Genomic DNA, 16,611 nt, shown 5'->3' with positions numbered 1-16,611 from the left:
TGTTTTTTCGTGGGAGAATCTGTAATTTGGGGTTACTGTTTAAAAATAATTTAGGACAGAGATGAGGAGAAACGTTCTCTCTCAGAGGGTCGGTAAGTCTTTGGAACTCTCTTCCTCAAAAGGCAAGTGAAAGCAAAGCCTTTGAATATTTTTAAGGCAGAGCTAGATAGATTCTTGATTAACAAGGGATTGAAAGGTTATTGGGATAGGCAGGAACGTGGGGTTGAGGTTACAATCAGATCAGCCATGAAATTATTGAATGGCAGAGCAGGCTTGAGGGGCCAAGTGGCCTACTCCTGCTCCTAATTCGAACGCTTATATGTACCCACTGTGAAGATGAAAATCTAGCCCGATCTCACCAAATGACAGAACAGGCTCAAGGGGCTGAATTGCTTATTCCTGTTCCTACGTTCCTAAGTGCAATCAATATGCAAGTGAAAATCAGTTCTTTTTTGAAACAGTAAACTTACAGGAAAGGGAGTTTGGAATTAAAAGTGCTTTAGGCTACCCACTAATCAAGAAATTAAACAATAACTAACTTAATCTGCAATATAGATAAACTAAATCCTTTTTTTATTTCAAGATGAACACAACCTTAGTCACATTTTATGCAGATATATTTTTAAAAATACAACCAGTGTCATTTCACCACCATCAGACACTAATGGCCAGAATATGCTAGGTAAATGATGAGTTTAATGCACACACCATTATTATTGTGTAAATAATCCAATTTGTGAGGAGAAAGGGATGCATCGAGTGTTGAGGTACATCACAAACTGTTAGCCTTATGAAAAAGGGAGCTCAATGTTAACATCCCCATAAATTTCAAGAAATTGCTACATTTGTGCTGTTAAAGCAAATTAAAGTTCTTGCAGAAATTTAAGGTTGGTACTTAATAACGCAAGGACTCTAACTGATGAGAATACACTCGAGGCCTAGCATCATCGCTGGATGGCAGCCCACAGATGCTGAGGGGTGTGGGGGGACCGGGGCTCGCAGGGGAAACAGCAAGAGAGGGGTGGGGATGGCTCTCAGCAGCACTACTGCCCACACCTCATGCCTCTCCCTCACCTTCTTGATATCAATTCCCTCAACCAGGAGGTGCTTTTGAATGAGGAACCCACCTCAGAAGCCTGTAAGCAATGTTGCACGGGCTTGCTTGTTATGCTACCTGCATGGCAAGCACAGCCCCCCTCCCCCACTAGGTTAAAACCAGTGGCAACAGGAATTAATTGCCCATGTAATGGCCTCAATTGGTGACGGGGCAGGAAGGCCATCCACTGGCTTAAACTGGGGTACCCACCCACAACTCTTCCACCTGATGAAATGCCCTCTGCCCCTCCTGCCAAACTCACCACAGGGGAGGACATTTCACCCAATGGAGTTTGCGTCTGACCTCAACTATAGTTGCAAGTTTTGCTGACCACAGATTAAAATTAGGAAAAGCATTGATAAGTACTATCAATGGACTTAGTCAGTCAACAGGTCCATGACAATATCGGTAGGTGCGACCACTGCAGAGTGTTGTGGAGACGAAGTCCTGGATTCACATTGAGAATGCCTTCCATCGTGTTGTGTGGCACTACCACCATGCTAAATGGTGAACAGAACTAGCAACTCAAGACTGGGCATCCATGAGATGCTATGGGCCATCAGCAGCATTGGACTCGAACACAATTTGTAACCATATGGCCTGGCATATCCCCCACTCTACCATTACCATCAAGTCAGGGGATCAACCCTGGTTCAATGAAGTGTGCAGGAGGGCATACCAGGAACAGCACCAGGCATACCTAAACATGAGGCGTCAACCTGGTGAAGCTATAACAGGACTACTTGCATGCCAATAGCATAAGCAGCAAGTGACAGCCAGGGATAAGTGATCCCACAACCAACAGATCAGATCTAAGCTCTGTAGTCCTGCCACATCCAGGCATGAATGGTGGTGGACAATTAAACAACTCACTGGGGGAGGCGGGTCAACAAATATCCCCATCCTCAGTGGTGGAGGAGCCCAGCAAATCAGTGCAAAAGATATGGCTGAAGCATTTGCTACAATCTTCAGCCAGAAGTGCCAAGTGGATGATCCATCTCGACCTCCTCTGGAGGTCCCCAGCATCACAGATGCCAGTTTTCAGCCAATTTGATTCACTCCACTTGATATCAAGAAACGGCTGAAGGTACTGGATGCTGCAAAGGCTATGGGCCCTGACAATATTCCCGCAATAATACTGAAGACTTGTGCTCCAGAAATTGCCATGCCCCTATTCTGTTCCAGTACAGCTACAAAGCTGGCATCTACCTGGCTATGTGGAAAATTGCCCAGGTGTGTCCTGTACACAAAAAGCAGGAAAAATCCAACCCAACCAATTACCACCCCATCAGTCTACTCTCAAATCATCAGTAAAGTAATGGAAGGGGTCATCAACAGTGCTGTCAAGAGGCACTTGCTTAGCAATAACCTGCTCACTGACGCCCAGTTTGAGTTCCACCAGGGGCATTCAGCTCCTGACCTCATTACAGCCTTGGTTCAAACATGGACAAAAGAGCTGAACATCCGAGGTGAAGTGGGAGTGACTGCCCTTGACATCAAGGCAGCATTTGACAGAGTGTGGCATCAAGGGGCCCTAGCAAAACTGGAGTCAATGGGAATCAGAGGGAAAACTCTCCACTGATTGGAGACAGGGAGATGGTTGTGGTTGTTGGAGGTCAGTCATCTCAGCTCCAGGACATCACTGCAGGAGTTCCTCAGGGTAGTGTTCTCGGCCCAACCATCTTCAGCTGCTTCATCAATAACCTTCCTTCCAACATAAGGTCAGAAGTGGGGATGTTCGCACAATGTTCAGCACCATTCACAGCTCCTCAGATACTGAAGCAGTCTGTGTCCAAATGCAGCAAGGCCTGGACAATATTCAGACTTGGACTGACAAGTGACAAGTAACATTTGTACCACACAAATGTCAGGCAATGACCATCTCCAACAAGAGAGAATCCAACCATTGGCCCTTGTTGTTCAATGGCATTACTATCACTGAATCCCCCACTATCAACATTCTGGGGGTTACCATTGATCAGAAACTGAACTAGGCTAGCCATATAAATACTGTGGCTACAAGAGCAGGTTAGGAATAGTGCAACAAGTAACTCACCTCCTGACTGCCCAAAGCCTGTCCACAATCTACAAGATGCACTGCAAGAATTCACCAAGGCTCCTTTGATAGCACCCTCCAAACCCACAGCCACTACCATCTAGAAACACAAGGGCAGCAGATAGACAGGAACACCACCACCTAGAAGTTCCTCTCCAAGTCACTCACCATCCTGGCTTGGAAATATATCGCCATTCCTTCACTGTCGCTGGGTCAAAATCCTGGAACTCCCTTCCTAACAGCATTGTGGGTGTTCCCACGCCACATGGATTGCAGCGGTTCAAGAAGGCAGCTCACCACCACCTTCTCAAGGGCAACTAGGGATGGGCAATAAATGCTGGCTCAGCCAGTGAAGCCCACATTCCATGAATGAATAAAATAACACACTGGTTCAAGTGCCTAGATTTGTTACAATCTATTTCATTATTGTGTAATATGAAACTTGGTTGATACTTTTAATTGATTAACCAAAATTGCTCCCTCAATTACCATCAAGTCTAACAGATCCATAACCACCAGAACTTCATGATTTTGGGGCTTGAAGTGCTGAAATCCTAGCGACATGAAATATGATTGAATCACGATCAAACATAACATTATTCCCGGGGGGGTGTGGTTTGGGGGGCATGTGAAGAACTTTTTAATGCAGCGAGTGGCAGTGACAAGAACTTGATGCCTACAAGGGTGGTGGAAGCAGAGATAGAATAAGTGTTGGATGGAACAAATGTTCATACCTTGAAAGAAAGTTTAAGACTGTTAAGATTCCCAAGTAAAATAAATGAGTAGTTTCCATCTAATCTCTAATGAATGAAAACACATGGCAGAAAATATAAGACGTGGAGGAGGGTGGAATAATCCTGTAAAATAGATATTAACCAAATGGGGGAAGGAAAGGGGTGTGGGAAGAAAGGATGAGGTAAAGTGACCTTGGTCACTACACAACTATGAATCTCTTGCACCACTTCTATCAATGTCTCAAGCTGTCCAATATTTCTCGGAAACGGTGCTCGGAAACCCATAAGAACATGGTTCCCTCAGGTCCTTTAATTTAATAGCAGGACCTGATTTAACTTTTTTGTCTCCGTTTCCCAGTTCTGGCCAACCACATCAGGTGGTGAGTAAGCAGGCATCAGGCCACAAACCAGGAGTGGCAAGGAAGAAAGGGATCAGAAAAGACCAGGGAATGGGAAGTGATGAATGAGAAAGAGATTTGTCACAATTGAGGCAGGGAAGAAACAAGGGGTTGGGTGCAAGGCAGGATGGGTTCAAGTATTTTAACACTGACATGATGATCATTGGGACTCTCATTACTCAGAATAGAAGAAACTTTACCATGTGTCTATTGGGTGGTCAACTTGACCATGGGTGTTGGATGCAGTCCCAAGCACAAGGCAATATCATTTAAAAATATTCCAGAAATACTTATGTCTAGGCTGACCAGGTGCCCCAGTTCTGCCAGGTCAGTCCTGGTTTTTCACTAAATGCCCCGTTATACAGACATCCATACACACTATCACTGGACACTAATATGAAGCAATGCTAACATTGTAAAGCTGCTGGCTGCAACAAAAACTGTAGTAAAGTTGAAACTAATTCTTAAGTATTCGTGAGGCATAGTGTAGCACCAACTTGTTGGACTCAGGCAAACCTGAGCTCAGTCAATGCAAGTTACCCTATACCAGCGTAGAATGCCAAAGAAAGTGTTGATATTAAGAAACAACCCAATGTCCTTCTAGAGTTTTTAAGCATCAAAAATATCAACGCAGGCCGTAGGATATTATTTAACCATTTTCAATAAGTTAAAAAGATGGCTTAACATTGGCACAGTTATATGCAGCTAGTGTGAAGATCAAATAGTTAAGAAATTATTTGCCAAAACTCAAATCACGACAGACTGACTTGAAATTACAGTAACATTAACCTTAGTGACGCAGAAGTTACATTACATCAAGTAAAAGCTGATGTAGAGGTGACACATTAATTTGCAACCTTAACCATAGATGTAACAAGGCACTGAGCAAAAGCTGGGCACCTTCACAAATAAATGAATAGAAAGTACTTCTAGGCTTCACTTTTATGCACCCTTTGGCCTGATTCAGTTGCAGGATAGGCAAAGGTCTGCAACTAGCAGTCCACCCACACTCACTTTCAGCTGTGGGCGATGCACGAGAACATAAGTGAGATTATTCATCTTCTCTAAAAACAACATAACAATAGAATTTTATGTTCAAAATTCAATTTGCAATGCCAGTAAACCAAATTGAAGCACTAATTTTTGCTGAGTCTAGCAAACTCACGAAACCAACATATCAATACAGTAAGTCATTAAATTTTATTTGTCTTATTGCCTTGTGCTTGGGACTGCATATCATTTAAAAATATCCCTGAAATACTTATGTCTAGAGTGACCAGATGTCCTGGTTTTGCCAGGACAGTCCTGGGTTTTCATTAAACGTCCTAGTATCCTGACAGTTTTCTCCAGATTGCACAAATATCCAGGTTTTCAGCCTCCCCTAGTGCCCTCCCTTCAAACCCAGCTCATGTTCAATTTCCTGTCGGCAGGCACAAAAAAAAACCTTCTCACACTAGGCTGTTCTGCACCTTGGGAATTGAAATGCTGCCCCCTCCCCAACCACTAAGCTGCTGCGCCAACACACTGGATACTCCCGCATTCGCAGAAAAATAAATCCTTCTCCTCAGCATTGGACAGCTTTTTGCTACCCTGGTTTTTGTGCCCTGATTGGCCATTCCATCAGAACACTCCAATTGGTCAATCAAGCTGTCCTTGGAGGCGGCCATCAGGGAAGAATTGCAGAGCAGGAAAGAGTCGGAGGCCAGCAGGACAAAGATGGAGGCCAGAAAGGGAGGCACTGATTTATAGGAAGCACTAGTTAACTTATAGGAGTTACTGGGGATAACTCATAGGAAGTCATGGAGTAATAACCTCCTGTAATTAACCCCTGGAACCACTTAGGAACCAGAAGGGATTCAGCCTCTGCGTGACGACAGAAGATTGACAGCAGTATCCGCCATCTGCAAGCCGCAGTTGAGGTGGTAGCCAGATGGCATCCATTGGTAAACCATCAATCAGCACTGAGGAAGGTGGCAGGCAAGCTCAGTTGAGCCATGGCACATTCGAACAATCTTTTCATTGGAAGATTTCATGCTTTCCTACTTGTAGCTCTGGGTGCAAACAAAATCTTCCACACTTGAGGTATGTTTGCTAATTTAAAATCCAGCTTCTAGCTGAAAGCGTCTATTATTAGAACCCAGTGAGCAAATGAAAATAAACAAGGCTTTTTAAAATTGAGATTTGTCTTACTATTGTGCATTGCACAGTAAAATTAGAGTGGAATAGAGGATTCTGTCTGGGATCTTGTGATAAACAAAGCTTTAGTTCAATTTTTTTTTTAAAAAATGAGTTAGACATGTCATTGAGACAAGTCTGTAGCTCCTAACTGCCGTTTTCAAAAACTGGGTGTCTTAATAGGGTTGCCAACTCTGGCTGGACATAGTCCAGGGGATGGCATCACATGACCTTCAGATGCCCCTCCCCCAGACTCATGTCATTGGTCACCCAGCTTGTCAGTCATCACAGAGCATTGCTGTCCCAAGGCCTTTCAATGTGTCCCAGTTTTGCCTTTTGAAAATCTGTTCACCCTACTTATGTCAGTCAAAAGAAAAAATAATTGAGGGAGAAGAAATTAGGCCAACAAGGAAGCTCAAGTGGTACAAACTCTACTGTGATTATAAATAATGGTTATCCCAACCAATAAACTTAACCACATACCTTGGAAGCCTGCGGAGTGGAAATAACATGCACTGTACTGGGCTTGACTCCATTAGGTTTGGGTCGTTTGTAAAGGGCAAATCTGCTTTTCCTGCGTCCTCTGTCACCATTTGGAAGGGAACCGTTGTATCTGTGAGTAAAAAGGAAGCTGCAATAAAATTTCTGTCATCAAAATATGCAACAATTTGCCCATATTCTACAATTATAAATGTTTCTGATCAATAAACTTGTTTCAAAGATGCAGGAGCAAATTATGCACTGAAACGCAGTAAGACATCGCAAAAGAATAACCTCTTCACATCGGCACCATACCATTGTTACAAATATTTAATTTTATAATTCATGCGTTTTAGAAGCATAATTTTTAGTTTGAGGGATTGAATTTTTAAATGAAAGATAAATAGAAAATGTTGGGTTTGATAAATTGGTAAATGCCAAGATAATTACAATCCAGTGTGGTCGACGTTTACTTGAAGGGGTTAAAGTTGGATATGTTAAAACAATAAACAACAGGTTGTCCTCTGTTAACTTTGTTATGGAGCCAGTGATTCTGGTAAGATTGCAGATGTCCCAATTAGAGATATAAATTATTCATGCATTTCCCTAGATCAAAGAAGGGTTTGAAAGCAATTGGTAAACAAAAGAATGCCTTAAAGTATCCCTATACTTTTTGGATCAAGAGGCAAGTTTAAAGTTGGCAATAATTAATTTAAGTTTCGATCTGGAACATCCCAGGTGTGCAACATTGTTACAGAAGTAGGTTATGCAGGTACCATTTTGTTTTGGGTTTTTATCTGTGAGATTTCTCACAGAAGGCAGTTAAGTCAGCCTGTAAGCAGCTTTGAAACTGCAAGGAGCTGTAGGCCAGTATCAGAGGGCTATCAGAAAACAAGGGTGCTTTCTGATGTGGAGTCACTAAACAAGAGTGCAGTGAGGCTCATGCTCATATGGGGAGTCCACAATCACGAGGTGCTTAAGGGGAGATGGAAGATCGCCTAGCTGAATGCTAGTGGAAGGACCCTAAGAAATCTTACATCTTGGAGAATAATGGGAACACTGAGGAGAATCAAAGCGAATTCCTGAAAGTAGTGGCATACACGTTGGCTTAGGTCCCAGGAGAAGTAAAGTAAAGGAACCCTCAAGATCCTGTAAAGTATAGAGGAATTCTTGGATGAAAAAAAAAGTAGAACGGGGAGTGTCTTTCTTTGGACTATTCACTCTTCCCTGAAATCAACCTGGTGAATCTAAGCTGCACACAAATTATGGCCTAAATGCCCTTTCCATAAAAAGGATGCTCAAACCATATACAGTACTCATAACTGTGGTCTAAGCAATATTTGTACAAATTCATTCTTCCTTTACTCATGTACACGATACCACTATTTATAAAGCTAAAAAATCTATTGATTTTTTAATTACTTTACTACCTACATTCACTCATTCAGGAATTGATAAATCATTACCCCTAGAAATTGTTATTAATCTAGACACTTAAGGACCCTTCCATTAAGCATACTCCCATTCATTTTTTCTCCCAAAACCTAGAGGAGATGGTGACGTTGTGGTAATGTCACTGGACCAATAATCCAGAGGCCCAGGCTAATGTATTGGGTTCAAGTCCAATTCTGGCAGAATTTAAATTCAGTTAATTAATAAATTCAATTAATCAATAGTCTCAATAAGGGTGACCATGAAACTATTGATTGTCATAAAAACCCATCAGGTTCACTAATGTCCTTTAGGGAAGGAAATCTGCTGTCCTTACCTGGTCTGGCCTACGTGTGACTCCAGGCCTACAGCAATGTGGTTGTCTCAAATGCCCACTGAGCAGCCTAGAAAGTCACTCAGTTGTACCAAACTGTTGCAGGAAAGTTGAAAAGGAATAAAACCGGACAGACCTGGCACCGATCAAGCCCTGAAAAATGCCCCTTAATATCAAATGGGGGGCTTGTACCAAAATTGGTGATAGCTGTCCCATATAGTTAAACAACTTAACTCACTAACTCGTACCTAACAGCAGGGTTCAAAATACATTGGAGTGGCAGGCGAATTAACTTTCAAAAGCCCACCAAAAATCAATGGTAGGGCGAAAGGGGAGAAAAGCTGGTGAGACACAGACAGAATCTTTGACTAGAGCTGCTGCTGCTCCAAAGAATCTGACTCGCCCATTCCCACTGCAGTCCATGTGGTATAGATACACTCACAATGCTATTAAGGTACAAGTGCCAGGATTTTGACCCAATGACGGTGAAGGAACTGCGAAGTAGATCCAAGTCAGAATACTAAGTGACTTGGAGGGAACATGCAAGTGGTGGTGTGCCCATGCATCTGCTGTTGTCTTTCTAGGTGGTAAAAGTTAAGGGTTTGGAATATACTGTTGAAGCAGCCTTGGCGAGTTGCTGAATGTATGTTGTTGATGGTACACACTGCTGCTACTGGGTGCTGGTGGCAGAGGGAGAAAATGTTTAAAGTGGATGGGGTGCTTATCAAGCAGGCTGCTTTGTCCTGGATGATGTTGAGTTTGAGTGTTGCTGGAACTGCACTCATCCAGGTAAATGGAGAGTATTCCATCACACTCCTGACTTGCGCCTTCTGGACATTGGGCAGACTTTGGGAAGCCAGAAGGCAAGTTGCTCGCTGTAGAATTCCTAGCCTCTGACCCACTCTTGTAGCCACAGGATTTATACAGTTGGTCCAGTTTCTGGTCCATGGTAACTCCCAGGATGTTAATGGAGGGGGTTTCAGCAATAGTGATGCAGTTGAAAGTAATGGGGAGATAGTTAGGTTTTCTCTTGGAGATAATGTTACAAATATGAGGGTTTATAAGATTGTTGTATTTTAGGGCTGTGTCTTTAATTTGAGGTAGAATGAGGGATTGGGTGCGATGGGTTGGGGTGGGGGTATGTTGTGACCTGTTCGGCAGTCTGCCTGACAGCAAGCCTGAGTGAGATTAAAGGGATGCCTGGGTCATTTTTGATAGAAGCGTAAGGTGCCTCTGACCCAGGAGGCAATGGCAGCAGCAGTGTTTACTGTGGTTAGACTGCTAATCTCCAAAGGAACACAGTTAACATTTTGAGTCTGCATGACTCTTCAACAGAGTCATACGGACTCGAAACGTTAACTGTGTCCCTCTCCGCAGATGCTGTCAGACCTGCTGAGTTTTTCCAGGTATTTTTATTTTTGTTTTGGATTTCCAGCATGCACAGTTTTTTGCTTTTAATCTCCAAAGGTGTTGAGAATGTGAGGTTGTAAAAGTTAGGCTTTAAACTGCCCATTTACTTCCAAGGTAAAAGAGTTGGGTTCTCTCCTAAGATCCAGGAGAGGGGGAGAAGTTGGAGGCTGAGTCTATCTGGTTCACCATGCAGGAATGAGGCTGGGAGCTCACACTCTGATTGAAAAGGCCAAACTCATGAGGATTTGAAATGAGGCTGGAAGATTTGCCTGGCTTGTGTTAGAAGGAGAAGTTGCATGAAAAATCATCACCATAATGTACAGTTCTGGGGTTAAAGGTTGCCAAGCGGGGAAAGGAAAGGAACAGAAGTAAACTCTTGGGAGATAAGAGTCACTTCGGAGTGGATCTGGGAAAATCAAATTACTACTTAGGGGACTGTGTAAAATGTTCCTGTAAAGTGGATTTTTCCAGCTGTATTAAAAGTAAACAGGAAAGTTGTGTTCTGTAGTTGAAGGTATAAATTGCCCACAAAAGTATTTAGTCAATAGTGCTTTCAGTCTGGCAGTTACAGTAAAAGTCTTAAAATATAAAACCTTGTTGTGTCATCCTTTCAGCTAGCAACTGGAAGTTCGCTTTTTTTTTTAAAAAAACTACTGGTCTTTACGGGGATCATTGTACTCAGTCAGATCATAAGTCACTCAGCCCAAGCCCGAATGTTGTCCAGGTCTTACTGAATGCAAGCACAGACTGCTTCAGTATCTGAGGAGTTGTGAATGGTACTGAACACTGCACAACCACTGAGCATCCCCACTTCTGCCCTTATTTTGGAACAAAGTTCATTATGAAGCAGCTTAAGATGGTTAGGCCTAGGACACTACCCTGAGGAACTGCTGCAGCGATGTCCTGAGGTAGAGATGACTGGCCTCCAACAGCAACAACCATCTTCCTTTGTACTAAATATGACTAACAAATGGAGAGTTCCTCCCCTTCCCACTGACTTCAGTTTTGCTAGGGCTCTTTGATGCCAGACTCAGTCAAATGCTGCCTTGATGTGAAGGGCAGTCACTCACCTCACCTCAAGTTCAGCTCTTTTGTCCTTGTTTGGGCCAAGTCTGTAATGAGGTCACGAGCCAAGTGAGCATGGTGGAATCCAAACAGTGCAAGTGTTACTTGAGTGCACATTCGGTGACAAGTTCCATCACTTTGCAGAGACCAAGGATAGACTGATAATTGGCCGCATTGGATTTGTCCTTTTTTTGTAAGCAGAACATACCTACGCAATTTTCCACATTGTCAGGTAGATGCCAGTGTTGTAGCTGTACTGAAACAGCTTGGCCCGGGCTGGGGGGGGAGGGGGAGGGGGGGAAAGACAGAGAGAGAGAGAGAGCGAGAGAGAGAGAGAGAGAGAGAGAGGGAGAGAGGGAGAACAGCTAGTTCTGGAGCACAAGTCTTCATTACTACTGCCCGGATGTTGTCAAAGCCCAGAGCCTTTGCATATATCCAATGCCTTCAGCCATTTCTTGATATCACATGGAGGGAATCAAGTTGACCGAAGACTGGCATCAGCAATGCTGGGGACCTCAGGAGGAGGCAGAGATGGGTCATCCACTCAGCACTTTTGGCTGAAGATTGTTGTAGATACATCAGCCTTGTCTTTTTCCCATGTTTGCCTTCCTTATCAAAGGATGAGGATATCTGTGGAGCATCCAATTTAACATTCGTGGAGCCGACAATTTAACAATTGTTTAATTGTCCACCATGATACTCAATTGGATGTGACAGAGCTGCAGAGCTTTGATCTGCTCACATCACTGCAGTGACTACACATCAGCATACTTCAAATGCAGAAGCTGAAAATCTGAATTAGAAACAGAAAATGCTGGGGGGGAAAAAAAACAGCATGTCAGACAGCATCTAAGACGACAGAAACAGTGTTATGTATGAAAAATCATTGGTCTGAAGTGTTGTTGAGCATGATTTTATTCCACAAAAATGGTTCAATTTTGTTCAGGTTGGGAGGTTAAAAAGTTACAAAAACTGAAACGAGAACCACAGCCCACCTCGAATCAGACTGCATCTGGTTTTATGAAGCTGGATGAGGGGAGAGTGAGCAGTCCGCTCGCAGGAAGCAGGTCAGTCACTGAAATCTTAAGGAGGCTACGTGCCTTAATTTTAACTGGAAGTAGGTAATAGTGATCTGCATAAGGGCAGGCCCTCTGCTCATCTCTCCACACCTAATGGTATTGCAGTTTCCTCTGCAGTTGCTCCTCAGAGCCTCCCATTTTCAATCTCAATGAGCTTTGGACTAGGAAAAAGAACACAAGAGGTGGTTTCTCATTGCCTTCCTCACGTGCTTAAAGGAAACACGAGTCATTTTCCCAAATGATTCTCTGCCTGTAAGCAGCCATTGTCCCTCAAGGTTCTAGCTCTTCTGCTGTCACCACGAAAAATTGATGGTTCCACCGCTGGCCTTGACTTGTAACCCTGAGCATGGGACCGGGATGACTCGTAAAAAGTCAGGGATAACCACCCCATGAAGTCTCAGATGACCCTAGTAAAAGGCAAGAAGGGTAAAATTCATAAGCCAAGTATGTATACTGTGCTGCTTGTGAGCCAGGAGGAAGACTTTTCCTTCAGGCCCAACAGCTAATCCTGTAAACTCACCCCACTACCAATGATTTCTTCTTTCACACACCTTCACCACCATCTACTAGCCCCCTGCAATCATATTCCCTTCCACCCACCACAACCTCCACACCCCCACCCCCCCACCGAACAACCTCAACACCACCACCTCATAGACCCAGTTCAGCTGCAGTGTTATACCACAGGGTTATACTGTCAGACTTGCTGTCAGGCAAGAAACCTACAGAACAAAACTTAAGAAACATTCAAGAAACCCATACTTCCACAACTCCATCCTACCCCATCACGCCAAACACGCCTCGAAGTTTGGGGCTATCACTCCTCAGTGGTGCTGCCTGGCCTTCTGTGTTTTCCCAACAATTCCTATACAAACTTCAAATTATTTTAATGCTAGCATGCACCCCAAGCTGTATTAGTCCATTTGATCCTTGGATAGGAAGCTAAGAGAGATAAATGAAGGTGGCAGATCCTGCCATTTAGAAGGTTGCAAAAGGAAGACAGTGCAGGCATACCTAGAGGCTAGAATTAATTTGCAAAACAGGTGTAACAGTGGTATGAAGGAATAAGGAACTTTTTTTCTTTCTATTCATAAAGTGTGGGCCACACTGGTAAGGTCAGCATTTATTGTCCCTAAATGTACTTGAGAAAGTGATAACCTCCCTTCTTGAATCATTTGCAGACCACATGATGTTGCTACACTCACACTGCCATTAGGGAGACAGTTTCAGGATTTTGATACAGTGACAATGAGTCACTGGTATACTTCCATGTGGGATAGTCTAAGACTTGGAGAGGAACATGCAAGTGGTAGTGTTCCCTTGCTCCAGCTGCCTTTGTTCTTCTTGGCACTGGTGACTGCAGGTGTCAGGAGGTGCTGTGGAGGGAGCCTTGGTGAGTTGCAGCATTGCATGCTGAAGCTATTTTGACATGTATTTAATAAGTTTTCAATTGTTGTGGAAAAATCAGTGCATCCTGTAAGTGAGGCACTCCTGAAGAATCACAACAAATTTTTGTAGAATAAGTTATACTTGGAGAAATACCTGACAAATAATGGTGTCATATTTTCTGAAAAAACTAGTATTTGATAGTTTCTTCAGCATCAGTGCACCCTGGCTATTCTAAATGAAGCAAGTATTTTTGGTAAAACTGAGCAGCCCTTGAAATATCTACACAGGTTTATTGTGAACGGTCTCTTTTCATGATACTCGCTATGCAAATAAAAATATCTCAGCTGAATGAATGTTATATTATTCCTTTGTTTTAAAGTGCCTGTTCACAAAATTCTTACCTTTAAAAAGGTATCTGCAATGTTCTATTATTAATTGTCGCTAAACACGTTTCTCTCCATGAACCATCGTAAAAGTCCAAAACTAAGTAGGCTTCATTGGGAGAAATGAGTGGTTTCCTTGATAGATAGTTACAGTACTAATTTCTCTACCCACAGTGCCAGAAGTCAATTTCAAACGGTAGTTGGACCACAGTTAGCACTTCTCTTCATAATTAGGAAAATTGACTGCTTATGGTTTTAAAAAGAGACTTATATTTATATAGCACCTCATCATCTCTTTCAAAAAGATATCAAAGAATGAACTTAAGTACAGTAACAGTTATGAAAAGTAAATGGGTAGCAGCTATTCTGTACACTAAAAAAATCTCATGAGCAGCAAAAAAAGTTAATCTGGCATGCGTAGAATGGCAGGAGAACTTACGCTGTTCTTAAAAAGCCCCACAGCATGATTTGAAGATACATTTAACGTACTGATATACAGGTTTGGTTAAATAACTGAACAAAACAACACTTCATACACTATGGATGGATTTAGCTCAACATGTGAGAAACCACCAGATCAGGTGGAACACTGATTTTTACATCCTGCTCAATATTACCCATTGACTTCAATGGGAATAAAATCAGACTGAGTGTAAAACCAATATTTCACCTAATCCCGTCAACTTCCTGACAGGTGGGATAGATCAATATTGGCACCATTGAGTGGGGTGTAAAAATCAGCATTCCACTTGATCCGATGGGTTTCCTACCCAGTGAGTTGGGTTGAAATTGACCTATCACACACTCCGATGCTGCACTGGAATACTGTTAGGTTTTGAGTGCTCATTCCTGGCACAATACTCAAACCCAAAATTTTCTAACTCACCAGTGAGAATACTGTAAATCAATCTGAAAGACGTTCTTACATTATTGGACATATGTGTCACCTCTCATTATAAACTACCAACAGAACTCAACTTATAAAGTGTTCTGTATTTAGCACTTCAGTTCCAAACCCACCAAGGTCCCAATGCTTACAAAAAGAACAATTCTGCGCACTAGCATTGTTACAACAGCAACCTGCATTTATAAAGCAACTTTAATGTAGCAAATGTCCCATGGTGCTTTTTGACTTATCCTGGCAGGGCTTTTCCCAATGTCAGAGAATAGGTCCAAATAGACCAGCAATGGTGAAAACACAGTAGCAGTCAGATCTAACACAAACGCTATCAATAGGAATCATTTAACTTTGTCACCGGCAGTACTTCACTTACTCACAATGAAGTTTTCACTCAAACAGTGCCCTTCCAATAACAAACAGTCCTGCAGTGGTCATTTCTTGGAAATGGTTAGAATATATATATTTTCAAAAATTTAAAAATCTAAAAAGGTGCAAGTCAATTTTTAATAATTCATTCCATTCTGTAATGAATTGATTTTTATCCTAACATTCTTCTCATCAGCTCATTTGCTGCCTCTCCCACCTCCACTTAGAATCAATGGCCCAGATTTTGCTGTCAGCAGCAAAGCAATGGTGCTCACTGCTGACCTCAAAGAAAGCTGCCCACAAACATCTAGCACTTTATATGACACAGATTTCACCATTCCCAGTATTAATTTGAATCTGGCAGCAAGTCCAAGGGCAGCTCCAGTAACACTGATATCATCAAGCCACATTGCAGCCAATCATATTCAAGAATTCTTTGACAGCAAACCAGAAGGTAAAATGCCCCGATCATTATTCGCTTTTAATTAGATTTTATTAAGCAAAATAAATGATTGATACTTAAAGTTTTTGTGATCTTTCAACTTAAAAAAAAATAAAAACTATGGAATTTATTGGAATGGAAAAATCCAATATCACACAAATACAACAGCAGGTTATCATATCAAGTTGTTGTGCAGTTACAACTTAATATCCTATTCAAAACCCATTTACCTCATTAAACAAGATTTTTTTTTATAAAACAGGAGTTTATCAGTGTGAAGCAAAGTTCGTCAAGTTCAGTGATTTCCAATGGATTGTCATCTGTGGGAACTTCAACAGCACATCCTATGGTGAAGTGCAAGATCATTGACAGAAACTTCTAGTTTCCAGGCTTAACTGCATGTCTGCAGACTCCAGGAGTTGCCATCAATTTCAAAGGAGTAATGACTGCAAACAGTTTCATTGTCAATACTACCACAAAATCTAGGCCATAGTGTCTTACAGCACAGGAGGCCGCCACTTGGCCAAGTCATGCCTGAGCCAGCTCTTTTACCATAACCCTGCAAGTATATATGTCCAATAACCTTTTGAAATTTCCTTTAAATTCTGTTTCCACCACTGTCTACAATCAAATTAAGATCTGGAACACAACTGTTCCAGAGTTTTCACTGCCACCACACCAGGTCATATAATTTCAATATTTACACTCCCTATCTTCAGGGACAATTGGTCTACTCAGAATAGACTCGTGGTGTTGCTTGAACTGGAGCACATACCTAAAGCAGACCCAAAATTTGCAACAAGGTTTGAGAGTTTTAAATGATCATACTACAGTAAATGGCCTTATACAGGGAGGGTGGACCAAAAGCCACA

The 16,611-nt window shown here is 42.4% G+C and overlaps 1 protein-coding gene across 2 annotated transcripts in view; it reads right to left on the bottom strand.

The window, feature by feature from the left end:
* The window catches only part of LOC144693157 (E3 ubiquitin-protein ligase pellino homolog 2), a 213,015-nt gene that overhangs the window by 91,965 nt on the left and 104,439 nt on the right, over nt 1–16,611 (bottom strand). For both annotated transcript variants that reach the window (XM_078562682.1, XM_078562681.1), the window contains one exon: nt 6,943–7,072. In XM_078562682.1, the coding sequence (XP_078418808.1) occupies nt 6,943–7,072 (130 nt within the window). The remainder of the gene's footprint in view (nt 1–6,942; nt 7,073–16,611) is intronic.

This window comes from Cetorhinus maximus, chromosome 18 (assembly GCF_964194155.1).
Source record: "Cetorhinus maximus chromosome 18, sCetMax3.hap1.1, whole genome shotgun sequence".
NCBI classification, from domain to species: Eukaryota; Metazoa; Chordata; class Chondrichthyes; order Lamniformes; family Cetorhinidae; genus Cetorhinus; species Cetorhinus maximus.
Note: the sequence above shows the minus strand (reverse complement) of the source record. Positions and strands in the feature narration are given on the sequence as shown.